The 16,810-nt window shown below is 40.3% G+C and overlaps 1 protein-coding gene across 1 annotated transcript in view; it reads right to left on the minus strand.

The window, feature by feature from the left end:
• The window catches only part of DCDC2 (doublecortin domain containing 2), a gene marked incomplete at both ends in the record, with an annotated part of 69,044 nt that extends 52,692 nt beyond the window's left edge, over nucleotides 1–16,352 (minus strand). Inside the window, 2 exons of the mRNA XM_082332756.1 lie at nucleotides 11,252–11,303; nucleotides 16,060–16,352. Of these exons, the coding sequence (XP_082188882.1) occupies nucleotides 11,252–11,303; nucleotides 16,060–16,352 (345 nt within the window). The remainder of the gene's footprint in view (nucleotides 1–11,251; nucleotides 11,304–16,059) is intronic.
• Between the last annotated feature and the right edge of the window lie 458 nt (nucleotides 16,353–16,810).

Raw genomic sequence — 16,810 nt, forward strand, 5'->3', positions numbered from 1 at the left:
GTTTGAAATACTCAGATAAAAAAGAATGGTTTTCACTTTGTTCTTCAGAAATGTGTTAACCAGTAAAAGGCAAAAAACATAATCCCTAAAATGGATATGTAGCTAAATGATGTGTATTTGTTTCCGTTGGTGTGAATCTATTTGCTGACCCCCATGCATAAAGTTTTTGCTTCTACAAATGCTGCATTATACTTTTCACACTTATTATTCAAATATAGACTGGAAAGTGGGACAGACCCAGCAAACTACCCAACCTCCTGTTGGCTACTCGAGACTTGCAAGAAGTGCGTGACACTTCAGAGAATGAATCCTTGTACATCAGAAAAGTTTACAGTTTATTAAATAGTATTTTAATTGTCCTCTGAACATACCATGCTGCATATTTAGTTTCTAAAAAGGTGATTTTTATGCACTTGAGAATAGTTTCAAATAGAAACGTGCCATTCTTAGCTTTTCTTTTCCCTCCAGTGTATATTAAATAATTAGAGACATGCTAAATACAGAGGTCTGGCAGTACTTTCACAGGCTGCCACGAAGACACAGGCTAGTTATCCATAGCTAAGAAATGGTATGACTATCTAATTTATTTCCTTTTCTTACCAGAAGTGCCCCCCATCAAAGGGGGCAACTGAACAACTGCAAGATTTACAAGTTTACATGTATTTATAAAGCCATACTGGATGGCAGCAAAACAACAGCCAAAAAACGTAACCTCCCTGAACCAGATGCTCTGTGCTAGTTTGATTTATACAGGTTTAAGAGCTGGCCTTTCTTATTACTGTATTCATTTGGTCTTGGGTGCTATGAACATCTCACTCATTACTCATGTCACTTTATAACTAACCTTTTGAAGTTTTAAATATTTCAACACAATGTCACATTCCAAATTTATCAGCTCATGCAATGAGCCATGGCTTTGCCAGTTTGTTACAATGGCCTGTTTGTTAATCAATGTGCCCAGGAAAATTGAAAACAAATATTTGCATTCCCCTAGGGTAGAACTGGGGTCAAAAGAACCAAAACCCCATTTATACACACCATCACCACCCTGTGATGTGAAAGAAAGGAATGTTCAAGGTTCAGCGATCAAAAGCAAATTAGAACGACAAGTTTTCTAAAGCTATTACAGCACAGGAAACATCTTATCTTACCTATTTCATAGAAACACGACTTTTTTTTAAATGGGCATTTTTATACACTTTGACGAAAGATGCAGAGTCAAACTCACTGAGGTGTTCGGTCAGTACAAAACCATTTCAGTTATCCTACACAGCAATTAACCTGGATAATCTACGTTTCCCTGGCTACTTTGCATTGCTAGATGGTACACTGGATAGCACGAAACAGCCTTGAGCAAGAGACTACTAGCCTTTCTACTGGTGTGGATACAAAGCACCACTCAAACTGCTATTAACTGACCGGATTTCCAAGCTTACATAAATAGGTCACAACACCACGGCAGTACACAAACTTCTGAATCCACATAAAGCGTAGATGAGCGGAAACAAACTATGCCAGAATGAACGGTTATGTACTGATTCAGGGAGCCTTCTAGGCCGCAAAGCTCCTACAAAATTCCCAAAGTACTTAAAGCCACTCTGTTCACCTCCAAGGTAAATCACCCTCCTTTCCGGCCATGGTAAGTAAAACAGAGTTCATATCCCCTGTGTATCTGAGGGTAAGTCTCACCCCATCTACCTAAGCCCTGGAAAGAAAAATGTTTCCCTTGGGATCTGTCATAGTTTTGGGGCATTGGATTAGGGGCCAGAGCTTCAGCTGAGATAAATAAGACAACGGCATGGCCTTATCTGCCCAGGCACTTAGCCTGTGCAGTGCTCCAAAACAGATCACAGCTGTGTTGCATCTGGATCCCAAGAATAGCTCCTACTTCTTCTCCAAGTTGCATGATGCCATACCCTACACTGCTTACAACACACACAATGATGGGATGGATAATGTAGATTTTATTAAAGGAAAATAGATCCTGATGCTCCTTTCTGTCACTGACATAATACTGCCAATTCTGACCATTTTTGTCTCTCATCATTTCTGTATTTTCCCCAAATTCCTTAGATTCATTTAAACCAAAAGGAAGTCTCTGGCCTTCATGGCTGATCAGAAGGGTCTGAACCTGTGAACAGTGACAGCTGAAGAACAAAAAAGCAACCCCCTTTTTTTTTTTCATCATTTTTAATCAAAGGTAAAAGTTGTTAATGCGTCCAGTAAGTCAATTTAGTATGCAGCAACAAGTTTTTAATGAGACTAACATGCCTCATTAAAAGCTTCAATACTGGCATCTCTCCCAGCCTCCCCACAGCCCAGAAAGAGCAGTCACCCTACAGAACAAGGAAGGCACGTTCATCAGGGAAGAGACCAGCTTTCAAGTTTCATATCAACCTCAATACAGACCACGAAATCTCCAGTGGCAGAAACAAAAGCCTCTATAAGTCTTTCTGTTGCTCCAAAATCCACTAAAACCATCTGTAAGCAAGCTATTAATTAAAATACTCAGAATTACACAATTCAGGTATACAGAACTATATAAAGAGAAATGTTACTAATTCACAGGCCCAATTAGAAAAAAGCACACAGCTTATTTTTTAACTGGATGTTCTTCTCTGATTCCTCCTGGTATTAGATTATGAACACTCAGGTAGAGTATCTGTTTTGTATGTCTTGTTGTGCTAATTATGTTACCAGGATACTAAATACCAAACAATGACATATAAAATTTAACTATTAAAGATATTGTTCAGGACATTAAAGATGTATAGCACATTTTTTTAATCTTTGCATTTTGATAGTCTTATTCCCTAAACTACACCTACAGTAGAATTCCTAACTAATTTGGCACCAGAAAAATGAGAAATTCCTTACTCAGTCTGTGACACCAGCAGTAGAAGAAACAAACTGGTTAGATACGGAGTAGCAAGAGGGTTTAGTTCTGCATATTGGCACAGGAGTATGCAGTGGACCTTTATACATAATTGGTTTCCAGACACACAAATATTTTGTGTACAGTAATTTTGGGTAGCACAAATATTGTTTGTTTCTTTCTAATTCTTAGGAAAGAGTTAGGAAAGAATATCCTGTGAAGACAGATTGTTTTGACATCAAATGGCTGTAATCTGCACATGCTGGGATCATTTCTAATATCTATTCGGGCACTCTCTTACCCTCACAAAACCATCTCCTGTACAGAGAAAATATCAGTGAACCATTTCTAATTGACAGTTAAAAGTTAAAGTGAATCAAGAGTCTACTCATTGAAAAATGACACGTTTTTTCTCATGATTAGACATGTACATTATTTGTTAGATATGATAAATGCTAGGTTTGAAATAAACAATAATTCTAAATACTGGGATTTTTCATTAGAATGTACTTGGAAAAAATATGCAAGTATGTTAGGGACAAGGTATATCCAGCATAAATGCACCAAAATAATTTGTGAAATCAAGACAACATTATAAACTTCCAAAATTCAATTTTTATAAATTAATCCAATTATATCACTGCCAACAGATGAGTGGTGACTCCACTGCCTAGCAACAAAAATGCATTTAAAGGATGCAGAAGAAACAATTGCCACAAATGATACTAAAAGAATTGAATTTTAACATATGGAGGAACAGAGGGAAACAGGGAAATGGCAGCTCCTCAAAATACTTTTATAGCAAGATCTTAGATGCTTTTTTGGAAAATTCTGATGGTAAGTTCAGATCTACCAAGTCTCAAACATTGTATTTTCCACCTCACATCCCCCTGTCATGGTGCCTGCCTCTTCTGTCAGCACTGGACAACTAGGGAACCTTTCCTGGCCCAGGATCTCACCAAGAAGGCAGTGGCCAACTGACCTAGGCTGTGATCTGCTGATTAACTAGGTCTGGCCCACAAGACCCCACAGCAGGAGTGGTACTAAGCTGATGTACTGCAGCTGGAGACCACCAGTAGAAGGCCAGTCACAGCTTCACTCTCCAGTCATGCTTCATCACAGGAACAGACACACCCGGTGAAGTTCCCTAGCAAGCAAACGCGCTCTACTCTATGTTCTAGCACATGTCTGTGTCACCCAGCATGTGACCAATGTGAGGACAGGCACTGGATCAGAAAAAGAAATCAAAAAAATTTCAAAATGTTCAAACGCTCATTCACATCCTTATAATTATCAAGTGTTTTCACTAGAGAGAGATGTTCCGGGGTTGCATCCAGATACAAATATTCGGGTCATACGTTTCTGAAAGCTTTGAGGAATCTTGACTAATCCTCTGAAGAATCATTAGTAAAAGTATTGATTATTCCATTCTACAAATAATCCTCCAAATATGACCACACCTGAACCCCCTGCTGGAAGAAGAAGAAACTGCATTTGAAATAGAGCTATGGAACAATAAAATACATTTATGGAAAACAGTGGGAAAAAAAGTGATGACTCACTGGAAAAACGTGACCAGGACACAACTACTACATGTGAGGCAAGAGAACTGCAGAAGGGTACCCAGGCTGAAGATGAGAGGAACGTGGAGCTGGAAATGACAAGACCTGGTGGGTAGCAGGCAGAGAGTCCCCAGTGCATCCCTCGCACCAGGGCCCCTGCCACGCATCACTGAATCCGGCAGTCCAAGAGACGTACACAGCCGCTTGTAATGCTAAATGACAGCACTCCGGAATGAACCCATCGCTCAAAGGAATTGGGTAAAGTGACCCTTCCTCAACCAGCCACACGCTTGCCCCAACCCGCTCTTACAACATCCATTTTCGTACTCACTGCCCTACAGCAGTTCCCAACTGATGGGTAATAATGTCATAAACACACCGTAAGCAGACAAACGTCATAAAATATGGACCAGGATGTTTTCATTGCTTAAACATCATAGAAAACAACGGCGAACCTACGGAAAGGAGTCTACATCATCCTTATCTCTCTATAGTATAGAGCTAACTCTTGATGTGCCTTATATAGAGTAAGACGTATAAGTAGAGTTTTCTTAAATAACTTTATAAATGCTTTTCTAGAATATAAGTCCGTAAAAAAATCCAAGTGGAACACAAATGACAATGAATCTTGAGCAGCACAAAAAATACTTGGGTCAGAGCTTGCCACACCTTGTCCTAGAAGCCCAGGAGAAAAAGTGAAGTGCAGACAAAAAAACCTCAATGTTTTTACTACCTAAGAAAATCCGTCTGCTATCAACCAAGGGCAAATCTATCTATATGGTCCATAAAGCAGCTTCATGCAGACCTACTATGAACTTTTGATAATAGATGCTGTTTCATACAGACAGTATAACCTTCCTTTTTTCTTTCAGTTTCAAGAGACTGGTTCTTCAATATCAAAATACATCTGCTTTTCTTAGGTGCCTGCAATTCTTTGCTTTTACAATAACACATCGCAAAGTCCATTTGCTTCAGTGTGTTTAAAAAACTGTTGGTCATAAGAAGTCAAAGAAGAAAGGAGCTTTCAGCTGAATGCATTTTTGTAAACAAAGAGAATTTAAAATAAATAGTTGCCCACAGGATTTGCAAATACAAAAGCTCAGTTAATTCTCCAGCAGCTTACCCAGCACCAATGACAAGTAAAATTCATCTTTTTGAGTGCACAGGGAAAGACCATCTAGATCAGAGATAGTGCCTAGAGAAATATAAATGTCTATACTTTAGTACTTCAGTATATATTTTATAAATGTCTATACTTTGTTTATACTTTATAAATGTCTATACATTATAATTGGAAAATCATGTTCAGTACCTTTTACAAACAATTAAGCTTATAATAAACAAATGGTAACTCTGTTGGTCCATACTCCCTCAAGAGATTAATTGTTAGATTCCTCAAGCACATCGTTTAAAACGTATTTGTACTTGCAGATCACCTTCAGTACAAAAGGGATCTCTCTTGCAAAACAAGAAGCTCAGTTGCCAAAAGAAGTAATGGATGGAAACGTACCTGAGGAGTAGTTTGTATCAAAGCTTTAGCCTGGGCTACGATGAAATCTTATTACTACTTTCTCTACCAGTAATGTAACCATAAAAAGCTTTGAGACATATTACAGCGTGAGGGCTCTGCCAGAAGATTTAAAACAGCCAAGAACCTGGCTGCCATTTACTGAGACTGACATATAATTTTCCCATGTTTCTAGGACAAATGTCTTCTTTCACCCTTACTGCTGTCCTTGGTTGAAAGAAGGAGAAGGCAGAAATCTGAACTTAGTCTCTACCCTCACTCTCTCCCCAAAAAGTCTAAACTAAGATGGGATGTGACAATTCTGGGGGACTGGCTTGTTGCAGAGGCCATCAAATGGGAATTGAAAAATCAGACTTTTCCTAGGAAACTTGTTCCAGCCTTCCATGCAGAACTACCACAATGCTACAGTGCAAGAGACATGTCATCACTTACCTGCTGAGATAAACAGCAAGACAGAAGGGAAAGAGTATTGCCATACCAATAAAATGCTTAAGCCAGATACAAATTTGCTCATACAGGCAGTCTCTCTCTCTTCACCACTGCTGCTCACTGCCTTTAGCTCCGGTTTGGTGTTTTCTTTCTCCCTCTTGCTAACCTGCAGCTCACCCTTCTGACCATCATGCACACTCCTAGTCAAGTGAATTTGGGGCACTACGACAATCAGCCGAGTGGCACACTGTTACAGCAGCATGAGAACTAAGGGGCTTTTCCTAAACTGCTCCCATTGCTAAGGAGAGCAAAGTACAAACAGGCAAGGAAGTGCCCAATAAACACAACAGCGCATGAAGTGAGAAGAGACAGAGATGTTGCTTTCAAATCCCTCCAGCTCTAGCAGCATGCAGCAGGAGATAACTTGTGAGGATGTGCTTGACAATTGCTCAAATGTTACTGTATCAAGATTATGTCAGAAAGCAGGGAACTGAAATCAGGTGTTAATATGAAAGTAAACAAATTGCAGACTGATGTTCTGAAGTGGAAAGGATCTTGCAGGACTTTCCCATCCTAAACTCCAAATGTTAAATCTCAGCACCTTACAATAACGGACGCTAAAGGATTTCATTAGATGAGTTCCCAGAATACATGAGATGGAGAACTTTTCTTAATTTTTTTTTTTTGTTTCCACAGCCTGAAACACCCTCCTTACAAAACCAGATTCACAGATTTCAGTAAAGAGGAGAAATCTATTTCTGATGGACTACTTATTCTGTCTTGTCACTCCATGAGAAAAGTGAGCAGAGAGTTTAGTAAAGTATTAATGTTTTATACTTCCCACCTAGTCTTCTTTCTGAATGTAGGTCACCATATTTACACTGTATCTTGAGCATGAATTTTTTGTTGTTTAATTCTAGTTTGACACACATTTTCTAGTTTTATCCAAATTTAAAGTAATTGAGATGCTGCCTTCGAAGAATAACATTAAAGTACTCCCACAACCAGATGTCAAACATTTGGCAGTTCAACTTACACAAAAGAAAACCTACAACTGTGTACAAATACAGCTGCTGCATAAGATTTGCTTCCTTTTGCCTCCCTCCTCACTAACCAGAATCAGAAACAGATATTTGTAATTGTTTTACTGGAAGAAAACCTGTACCAAGAAACACTCATCAGGTAGGAAATGCCAAATTAAGTGTGCTTCATTCATACAACCAGAACTGATACCCTTGTACCTAAGCATCCTTAATCACTGAACATGAATTTCTCAAATACTGTTTCTGTGCTACCTTTTTAAAGTTTTCAGATCCTTGATATACCGCACTCTACAGGTACAGACAAACTGTCATCACCACCAGGCACTTCCAAAACTTGGTCTAGGGCAAGCCAGCTCTAATAGCTCCAAGACCATCTCCCGTGGGCAACAAAAAGTCCTGCACCAATTCCGAACGCACCACCAGCGCTCAGCAGTACTGTGGCACAAGGCCATTTATTGCTGTGACTGCTCACCCTCGAGGCCATGGACAGAGCAAGGCCAGCTGCCAGGTGAGAAAGGTGGCAGGCAATCCCCATGAGCATGCTTGAGGAACAGTCTTTGCTGTCTCCAGGCGCCGGGTAACAGCAGCACTACTGAGGTCATGAGAATGGGCTGGCGTCTGGAGCATTAATGTGGGAGCCCTGACAAATTGTATCATGTTATAAAATCATTTGGGGGGCTGGGAGGGGAAAGAAGGAAATGAAGAGAAGGAAGAGAAGCAAGGGAAGGAAGGAAGAAAAGAAAAAAGAGGTGAAGCTAATGAAGGAAATGAAGGAGAGCAGGTTAATACTTCAGCACCAGCACAAAGAGAGCAGGAATTGCCCTGGCAAAGATCAGTCTGAAAACACACCCCGATGTTAGCCTGGAGCCGTCTGTGAGGCCATCAGGGAGCTTTTTATTCAACACCTAGCACACTGGTCCTTGATCTGCGAGGAGCCCGCAAAGCTGCAGTGAGCCAAATAATAAGCAAAATAATTTTATTCATTTCTTTCCTTCTGCCCCCACCCCAGCCCACTAGAACATTAGAAACTCAGACCTGACCCACAAATTTCTCTGTACATGCATAATACCATGGTAATCTTCCTACTGAAGTCTTTGAGATGATTCACAAACTACACCTTGCTGTGCTTGCAGGACTGAGCCATAAATTTCTTTCTTTAGCAATGATGATGTCACTCACACATACACTGAATTTTTTTTTTTTTCTTCTTCTAATGAAACAAACAGGGAGGAATTTATTTCTGAAATTCAACCTAAAATAATGCCTTATGAAAGCAAAACACCTTTATGGACTAGCATCAAAGATTGCTACAAGGCTCCATGGAAAAATATGATTTTTTTGTTTGCTGATGCAAATCCAGCAGAATCAAAGAGAATAAATATGTAGCAACACTGCTGCCTTCCTGGTCCTAAAACACATCTAGGTTTTTGATTCCTAAGTGAATGCTTGGAAAAAGTAAACCCAGAAATTTCTTCCTCAAACCATTTTAACATAAATAAGCATTAAAGCTTCTGTTAATAGTCCCTTGAAAGTTCATTCCTAGGACTAAATGATTAGGGCACGAAAAGAATTGTGCTATTCATAAGCCCAGATAAAAATCTGTAGACTATTACTAGGTTTCATCTCATTTTTATGACTCTTCTTCTCAAATAAATCAATCACATAAAGTTAAACTCAACATGGGGAGTTAAGCTCTCCACAAAGACTGTGGAAATTGCAAACATTAAGTCTAACAGGAAGAAAGCAAGCTGAGATAATGGATGGTTTATACTGGTTTACTTCAAAGCACTGAGAGGTGGCTGAAAGTGTTAATATACAATAAGCACTGATTCCAGAAGAAATAACAGAAGCCTCACTTATCAAACATGCAACTGTAAGTAAAAAAACCCACTACTTCTACAACTACTTCTCCAACTGCACAGAATTTCTATTATATTGAGAATCTTCTAAAGATTTTCAGCAAAATCATCACCCTTAAAACTAGCCTTAAAGTAGCAAGCCTGTGGTTGTCCTGATAACTGGAGATTTGGTTAAGAGTCTTCCATGAAGACAACTACCTTCTCAGCAAAGGGCATATGGAATCAGTCACGCTGCACACTATTCATGGGAGTCACACATAATAGTGAATGCAAATCACCGCATTTTCAGAGATAATTAGAAGCAATTGCCTCAAGTTCTCTTTTTCTCCTCCTGGATATGGAAGAATAATTTTCTTTTTCACCCAGACACTGTTTTAACATAAAGTATGGTGCCATCCACACATTCAGGTGTTCAGAAAAAATAGTAAAGACTGGTCATACATCCAAAGGTGGGTTTTTTTGGTTCAGAACTATGTTTTATGTGTTGAAGGTTCAAGTAAGTGCAATACCGCTATTGTACAAACATTCTACGTTCCCCCAAAATTATAATCTCTTACTTAGATTGCAATTAAAAGTGAGATGAATTACTTGATTCTCTGCCTGAGCACCTTCCAACACCATAAGTAGCTAGTTTCAGCAAGATTCAAAAAGTTTGATCCGAGGAGACTCAGGACTGGAATAAGAAAATGCTGGAGGTCAAAAATGGAATATATGAATAAAAGACATGGGAAAGCTTAGACAGTGGATATGTGAAGGTACGTTGCTCAGTTTTATACACGTCAGCAACGCAGTATAACCCTGCTGCCTCATCAGTGTTTAATTAATTTTTCCTATTTTTTAAACTCATTCTCTTTCCTTTGTAAAAAAGACCCAAACAACAGGGAGACATGAATGGCTACACAAAAACAACAAAACTATATAATGTTCTGGTCAATTGCATAAATAAATAAACTGGAAAAAAAAATCCAATTTAGAGTAAATTTATATGATACTTGTAGTAGTAAATAAAATATGACTTGAATTTTATTTTCTTGTTGATTGTGCCCATTTGAATGAAAAAAAAAAAACGGTTATGAAGTTATGATCAGTTATAAAATGCAGGTGTCATATTTCATAGCCTCTGAATAAGAAGTGTCCGAGTATCACAGCAAATGTCATTAATGCACTAAAGCCTCACTTTTCAGGGTCTGTTAGTACAAGGTGTCTTACTGTCTGGAGATACCTGCTACACAAACCATTAAATTGCTGGAAACCTGGCACGAGAGCACAAGGCAGAAGAAACTGAAAAAATAGTGAGCTGATGCTTCTTGTCAGGCAGAAGCTGTAATTCAAATGTTTGTTGGAAATCATTGCTATCTCCATACAGAATAAAACAGTAAAAATAACACAGAGTTATGCAGCTCACAAAAATCCACATACAGTGTTTTTTGAAACCTGCAGTTATCTCCTCAGGCTATAGCGCAGCACTGTTCAAGAGAAACAGGTGACTTTGGAGAATTATGGACTAGAAGTAGTTAGAAGTTTACAACTGACACTGGCAGTGACTGGGAAAAGCATTTCAACTAAGTGTGATTTTTTTCAAACAAAAATATCCCTTCTCCAGAGAAAATACCATATTTTGAAGAAACTCCCAAAAGTCTCATTCCCACTATCTTTTTCTGCATGAAAAAGCTCCCTTAGGTTTATAACGAGATCCAATGATAACAACATGAGATTTTCTTTACTGAAAATTTGTAACTGGATGCGGCAATTCAGAAAGCTGAGCCGAAAACAATCAATGCATCACGCTCAGAGCAATCATCACAGTAATAATCACTGAAATAATATGTTCAGAATTCTAGATAATTGTATTATTATTAAACATAATAAATATATATTAAAAAATCAAGCATAAATGCAGGCATGTCACTAACATTAACTGCACGTTTAATTCTTAAATATTTCAGACATCCTACCTCATTATTGACTTCAGCAGGTTTTTTCTTTGTTTCTCCAATATCCAAATAGCTGTGGAAGGAAAACAGTATTGATTATTTACAGAAGCATCTAACTTACACAATACAAATATTTCTACACTTCTTTCATACATGAAGCTTTTAAAATTTATCATGCCTCAAAATAACATAAAAAGTAAGTAATTCAAGATTTTAACAAAGGGGTGTTAATATAAATCTGCAAGATAGCCCCCTGGGCTAATACAAAACACAGGGTAGAACCATCTACCTTCAAGTCACTGGTGATTAGACCAGACCATCAATAATCCCCTTGTCAGAAAGAAGCTCACATACTACGGTGAGGTGGATCAATAAATCTCAGCACAATATCAACTTACCAGAGTTTTCAAAGTCATCATCTTGCCTCTTAGTTTGTCACAGTAAGTCTCTGATACATTTAAAGCCTTCCTCCGTACCCAAGTTTAACCCAGGGCATCAGCTAAAGTTTAAAAGGATCTACACCGCTTGTATTTCAACAGGACATGGACACATCTGAACACTGTATATCCTGGTTTCTCATGGTTGTGATGAACCAATAGCATCTTCACAATTATTTTATGAATAGACAAAATACCCCAACTGGACAAGAAAAAAAAACAAACATCTATTTGAACAACACTGCTCTCCATCAGAGTGCATGTTCCCACAAAAACATTGTATTAACACAAAAGTGTTAGTTAAAACATACAGTGATGGATTAACTGTATGTTGCCTTTCCAAAGAATTAAATAAGCCTTCAAGCATGAGTAACCCATAGACTGGCAAACAGGCAACTGTCCAGGTACCCAGACTATGCTAACTCCTTTCCCTTGTCCGCACTCTTGAGAGCGGTTCTTCTCATGAATGCAGCTCTCAGTAGCTGCTGGCACTGCAAGGTGTTTCTAGTTCTCAGCGCTGTAGGAAGAGACACCTTCATGGGCGGTTATAACTCAGTACAGCAGCACCTTTCAGCACCTTCTGCCAAGAGCTAAACATGAGAACAAAAATGGCTGGGGCATCTATTCTATGCCGGGAGCATCTAATCCAACATTAGGTGATCAGCATTTGTTACAGGTTCTCCCTATTCCCACTTTCAGTGGGAAACCACAGGTGCTTTGGCAGGCTTTTAAGACTAGAAGACCCTGTCTGAGAACGTCAGGTATACCTGATGGCAAGCATCAGTGGAGGCTCACCAGAAGACCTCAGAGCCCGCAATGCAGCCCTCCAGTAATATCATGCTTTGTAGTTAATGACTGGGATAAGATTTGTTTGCCAGGGGAAACCTTTCTGCCTGGCCAAAATTGAGAATTCATGAGACCTGAATGAAGCTGTAGAAGCAAGGAAGAAAAAAAAAAGAGAAAGAAAAAGCATCATTCATTCTTTGAAGAAATGGCAATCATTTATCAAGCTACCACAGAATGGCCACAAGGATTTCAAGGCTTCAGTGTGCAGGGACAGTAAGACACAGTAAGGCTTCCAGGCAATGCTTGGAAGGGCATGCCAATGCTTTGGAAAAGGTAAATGTAGCAATGTAGGACAATGTTTAAAAAACAAGTGTCCAAGCCTCATGTTTAAAAGCAAAGAAAAACAACTGTTGCAAGCTTCTCCATGTGAAAAGGAGTTCTCTTGAGACCAAAAAAAAAGAAGTCTTAAAGCCTACAAGACTGAAAAGAAATAAATGTTTCAGACAAAATAGTTCCAACGGCCTATAACAACAGCTGCTGACTGTGGTTCTTGTTTCTGGGCATCTATGAATTACTTCAAGGAGAACCAAGAAAAGTGACAAAGAAAAGCAAATATATAGTCAAAGGCTTAAATTCACCATGCAGAGGTCTGGGCATTTAGTTATCAAATTTCAGGGATCTACAAATCTGAAAAGGTCTAAATAGGGCCAAAGGCTTTTCTTGGGATAAGGGCACCTGAAAAAAGTCCAAACCAAAAACTTTACAAAAGTATTCCCACTGCTAAGAAAGCAGAACTACTTCCACCCAATGACTATCCAAGCCAGTGATGAAACTACAGTGTTGTTTAAAGAGACACTGCTGGAGAGAGGACAATCTACCATTAATTAATGAGCACAGATACAAGTAAATGGGCAAAGGAAAGAGGAGGGTAGAGTAGCATGCTGAAAAAAAGCTAAAAATTGAAACCAGCTCCAGCATAGACAGTTTTCTTTCAGGAAGCTGAGAGTCAGGGAAGAACTCCACAGGGGTGCAGGCCTGAATGTGCATTCTCACTCACAGCTGCAACAACTACAATATACCAACACACCTCACTGCATAGACACCAAAAAAGCTTGTGTTCACTTAGCACACCTGCAAATGACAAAACAAGCTGGGAACCTTGATATATTTTATGGGAATTCCCAACATGGGCTAATAATTCTTCCATTAAAGAAAATGTCTATGTATTTTTCTAAAAGAAGAATTTGTAAATGCTGGTTGCTTTATTTTTATTTAAAAATGAAACATATCAGTGGTTTATATTGACTATATACCCTCAGAAGTATGTATCTGAAGATTCAGGGCTTGGAATGACAGAGGTTCACATGCTAAAGGTGAGCACAGTTTAGTCTAGAGTTCACTGTGGCCAGGGAAGAAAGAGATTCAGTTCTCAGTGTAAGGCATCTGAGAAGAAACAAATGCATTGCTTGAAGTGGAGCGATGACACTTTCAGCTTCTGCTTCTCCTTGGATACTCTCTCCTTTCCATTACGCTCCCACACATCAGTGCCACAAGCCTCCATTTCAAAGTTCAGCCCCACATAGTCTATCATAGCAATGAATGTGTCCAACAAGCATCACTGCAAAAACATTGTAAAAAATGTACAAACTTCTTGCTGCTATCAGACGAGACTCAGATCCTTTAGGGAAGATGCTTTGGTCTCCCACAGCTGCAACTGCTTTATCTTTGCCTGTGACACATACACACACATATGCTCTTTTCTTTAATTCCTTCAATTCCTTCCAGAAAACCGTCCCTTTCAATTAACCCCTCCTCTCCTCTGACCTTTCTGGCTAAGATGTCTCCCTAATTATCATTCAGTCTACAACCGAGTTAACAACAAGATCAACATTAAGCCCTTCAGCCTGTCTTAAATAATGCTTGTAAAAGCACTGCCAACATTTACAGCACTATATAAATAAATATGAATAGTGAAGGACTCTAACTCTGAACGCAGAAGGGAAAAGACCTCAAGTCATCCTATTTATCCTCCCTACAGCACAGGACTATGGCATACTATCAAGGGATATATAAAACAGCCTGCTTTTACCGAGTCCTTTAGGTTAGCTGTTTTTAAAGTATTCTCTTCATTGACCTTAAATACTTAGGTATCTTGTTGCATGTTGCAACCATAAAAGTCTGAAAAGCTCTCACCATAAAACTCTGGCCATAAAACACAAAATGACAAAAAGAAATGCTTTTTCCCACCCAAAATAAATTCAGAATGTCCAGTTCTCTACATAGTGCATGCTAATGCCAAACACTTACTTACTTTTAGCCTGTCTGTTGAACATAAAACACATAGAGGGAGGTGAAACATGATGTGCTGACAACGAACAACTTTAAGCCATCCACAGAACCTCAGGATTTAATACCAAAAAGATACAGTAGATCTTTCTTGAGAGTTGAGCACTGCATTTGACATGGAAGAGAGTACAGACAGAAAGGGGCTTATATTTAGCCTGTCATATATCTTACTCTCTAGCTTTGCCACTGAAGCGCAAGAAGCTTCAATAAATCTTCAGAAGCAGACAGTGACAAAAACGGTAAGAGTGCTGACAGAGATCCTGTTCATTACACAAAGAGTTTTGTCCTGAAACATAATGAGCTTTCCTGAAAAATGTAGTGTCCTCAACTCGACACAGCCAAGATGAGCAAGGTCCTGTAAAGCTGGTAGTTTCGCATACAAATTCCCAACCACCTCCAGAAAGGAACTGTTAATTTTGAGATTTTTTTTTTATTCAAGTGTAGGAAAAATGCCCACAAAGACTGAACAAATCATATAATTAGGCAATTGAGACCATGAAATTCACTGCCAGAATTAAGAACCATTACTGATCACATGCAGAGACACTTGGGAAACACACCTAAAAGCCCAGATCTCCTCCACGATACCCTCCCAGTCACTCACTAGAAAACAGAGAAACTGTCAGCTTTATTCTTGGTGTCTAGGCAGGGAAAAGAAAGCAAAAGTCATCTTTTAAATAACAGGAGGGAGCTATTCTGGTCATAAAAAGGCTAAATCCTACCCCAAATGAACAGAAGTGATGGAGAGGTGGATAGCTGGGTAGAATATTTTAAAAATAAAATGTCTTGCTTTTTAAAAATAAGCGTGAAAGGAAGTGTCGGGAATTAAATTCCCAGGCTCATCAGCTTCACAGCAGGACTGTCAACACTCCACCTTTCTACAGCTTTCTCCCTGTTACCACTGAGCAGGAATACTGACACTCGCCCGCCAGTGAAGCACACACCACAACAACATGCCATTGCCGCACGTCGTTTGGGTTAAAGGGCTGTTTCTCCTTTTCTACCATCATGTCAAGATGGCTATATGCGACTGATGGTAACAGCAGCCTTTTTGTGGCTCACCTCTAAAGCTCTTTTGCAGTTTTATCTGTTAAAAGTACCTTTCTTTTTGCCTTGGGTCACAGCCTTTAAGTCCACTGTGTGCAATGCCTAATAAGAGGGGTGGGGTGGGGGGTCCTCTTAAGTATTGCCACTGTGCCAAACCCCAAATGCTGATATTCAAGTTCCATATAAATCTTATGTTACTTTTTAGCGACTCACTTGAGTTTCTTGAAGGCTTCCCTGCCACCAGCCACATACTGCTCTCCACTCTGAAGCTCCTCCAGCTGCCGGACACGATGCCCACCCCGGGGGGTATAGATGTTACGGACGGCTCCAAAGGGCGCCTTCACCCTGCCTGTCACCTCTTTCAGGAACACCTCGAAGTTGGACACTTTCTTCTCATTGATGACAATACGGCGCCCCGGGAAGAAAGGGTCCCCGTTGCGATACACCCGCACGCTCTTCACCATCGGCTGCGAGAGCCAGGACCCCTTCGCGCCAGGACTAGCCATGCTGGGTGGCTCCCGGCCTCCCGGCGTGCGAGCCAGCCCGACGCGCTGCCCGCACCTGTGCGCTCAGGAGAGGGCTCCGGCCTCGGCACCCCTCTCACCTCCGCCCTGACAACTCCCTGCCCGGGGTGAAGAGCCCACACCCACGCCGCGGCCCGGGCACCAGGGCCCACCTCCAGGGAGGCAGAGGAGGCAGCCCGGCGCCGCGGGGGGGATGGCAGCCTCCCCGGGGCTTGCGGCACAGCTCTGCTCAGCCTTGCGAGAGCGGCTCCTCCTAGGCAACCGGCCCTTGCCGCTCCCTGGCGCCTGGCGAGGTGAAGGCGGATTACGCTAACCCAGGCAAAAAAGGCGTTGCACGGGAGTGGATCCGACACAGCAGGGGACCCATGGCCTCCCAGGGTCTTTATCCTCAGGCTTTGCCATCACGGAGAGCGGCTCGCCGCTACCACCCTGGTTTCCTC

The sequence above is a fragment of the Platalea leucorodia genome (genome assembly GCF_965183815.1).
Source record: "Platalea leucorodia genome assembly, chromosome: 1".
Classification (NCBI taxonomy): Eukaryota; Metazoa; Chordata; class Aves; order Pelecaniformes; family Threskiornithidae; genus Platalea; species Platalea leucorodia.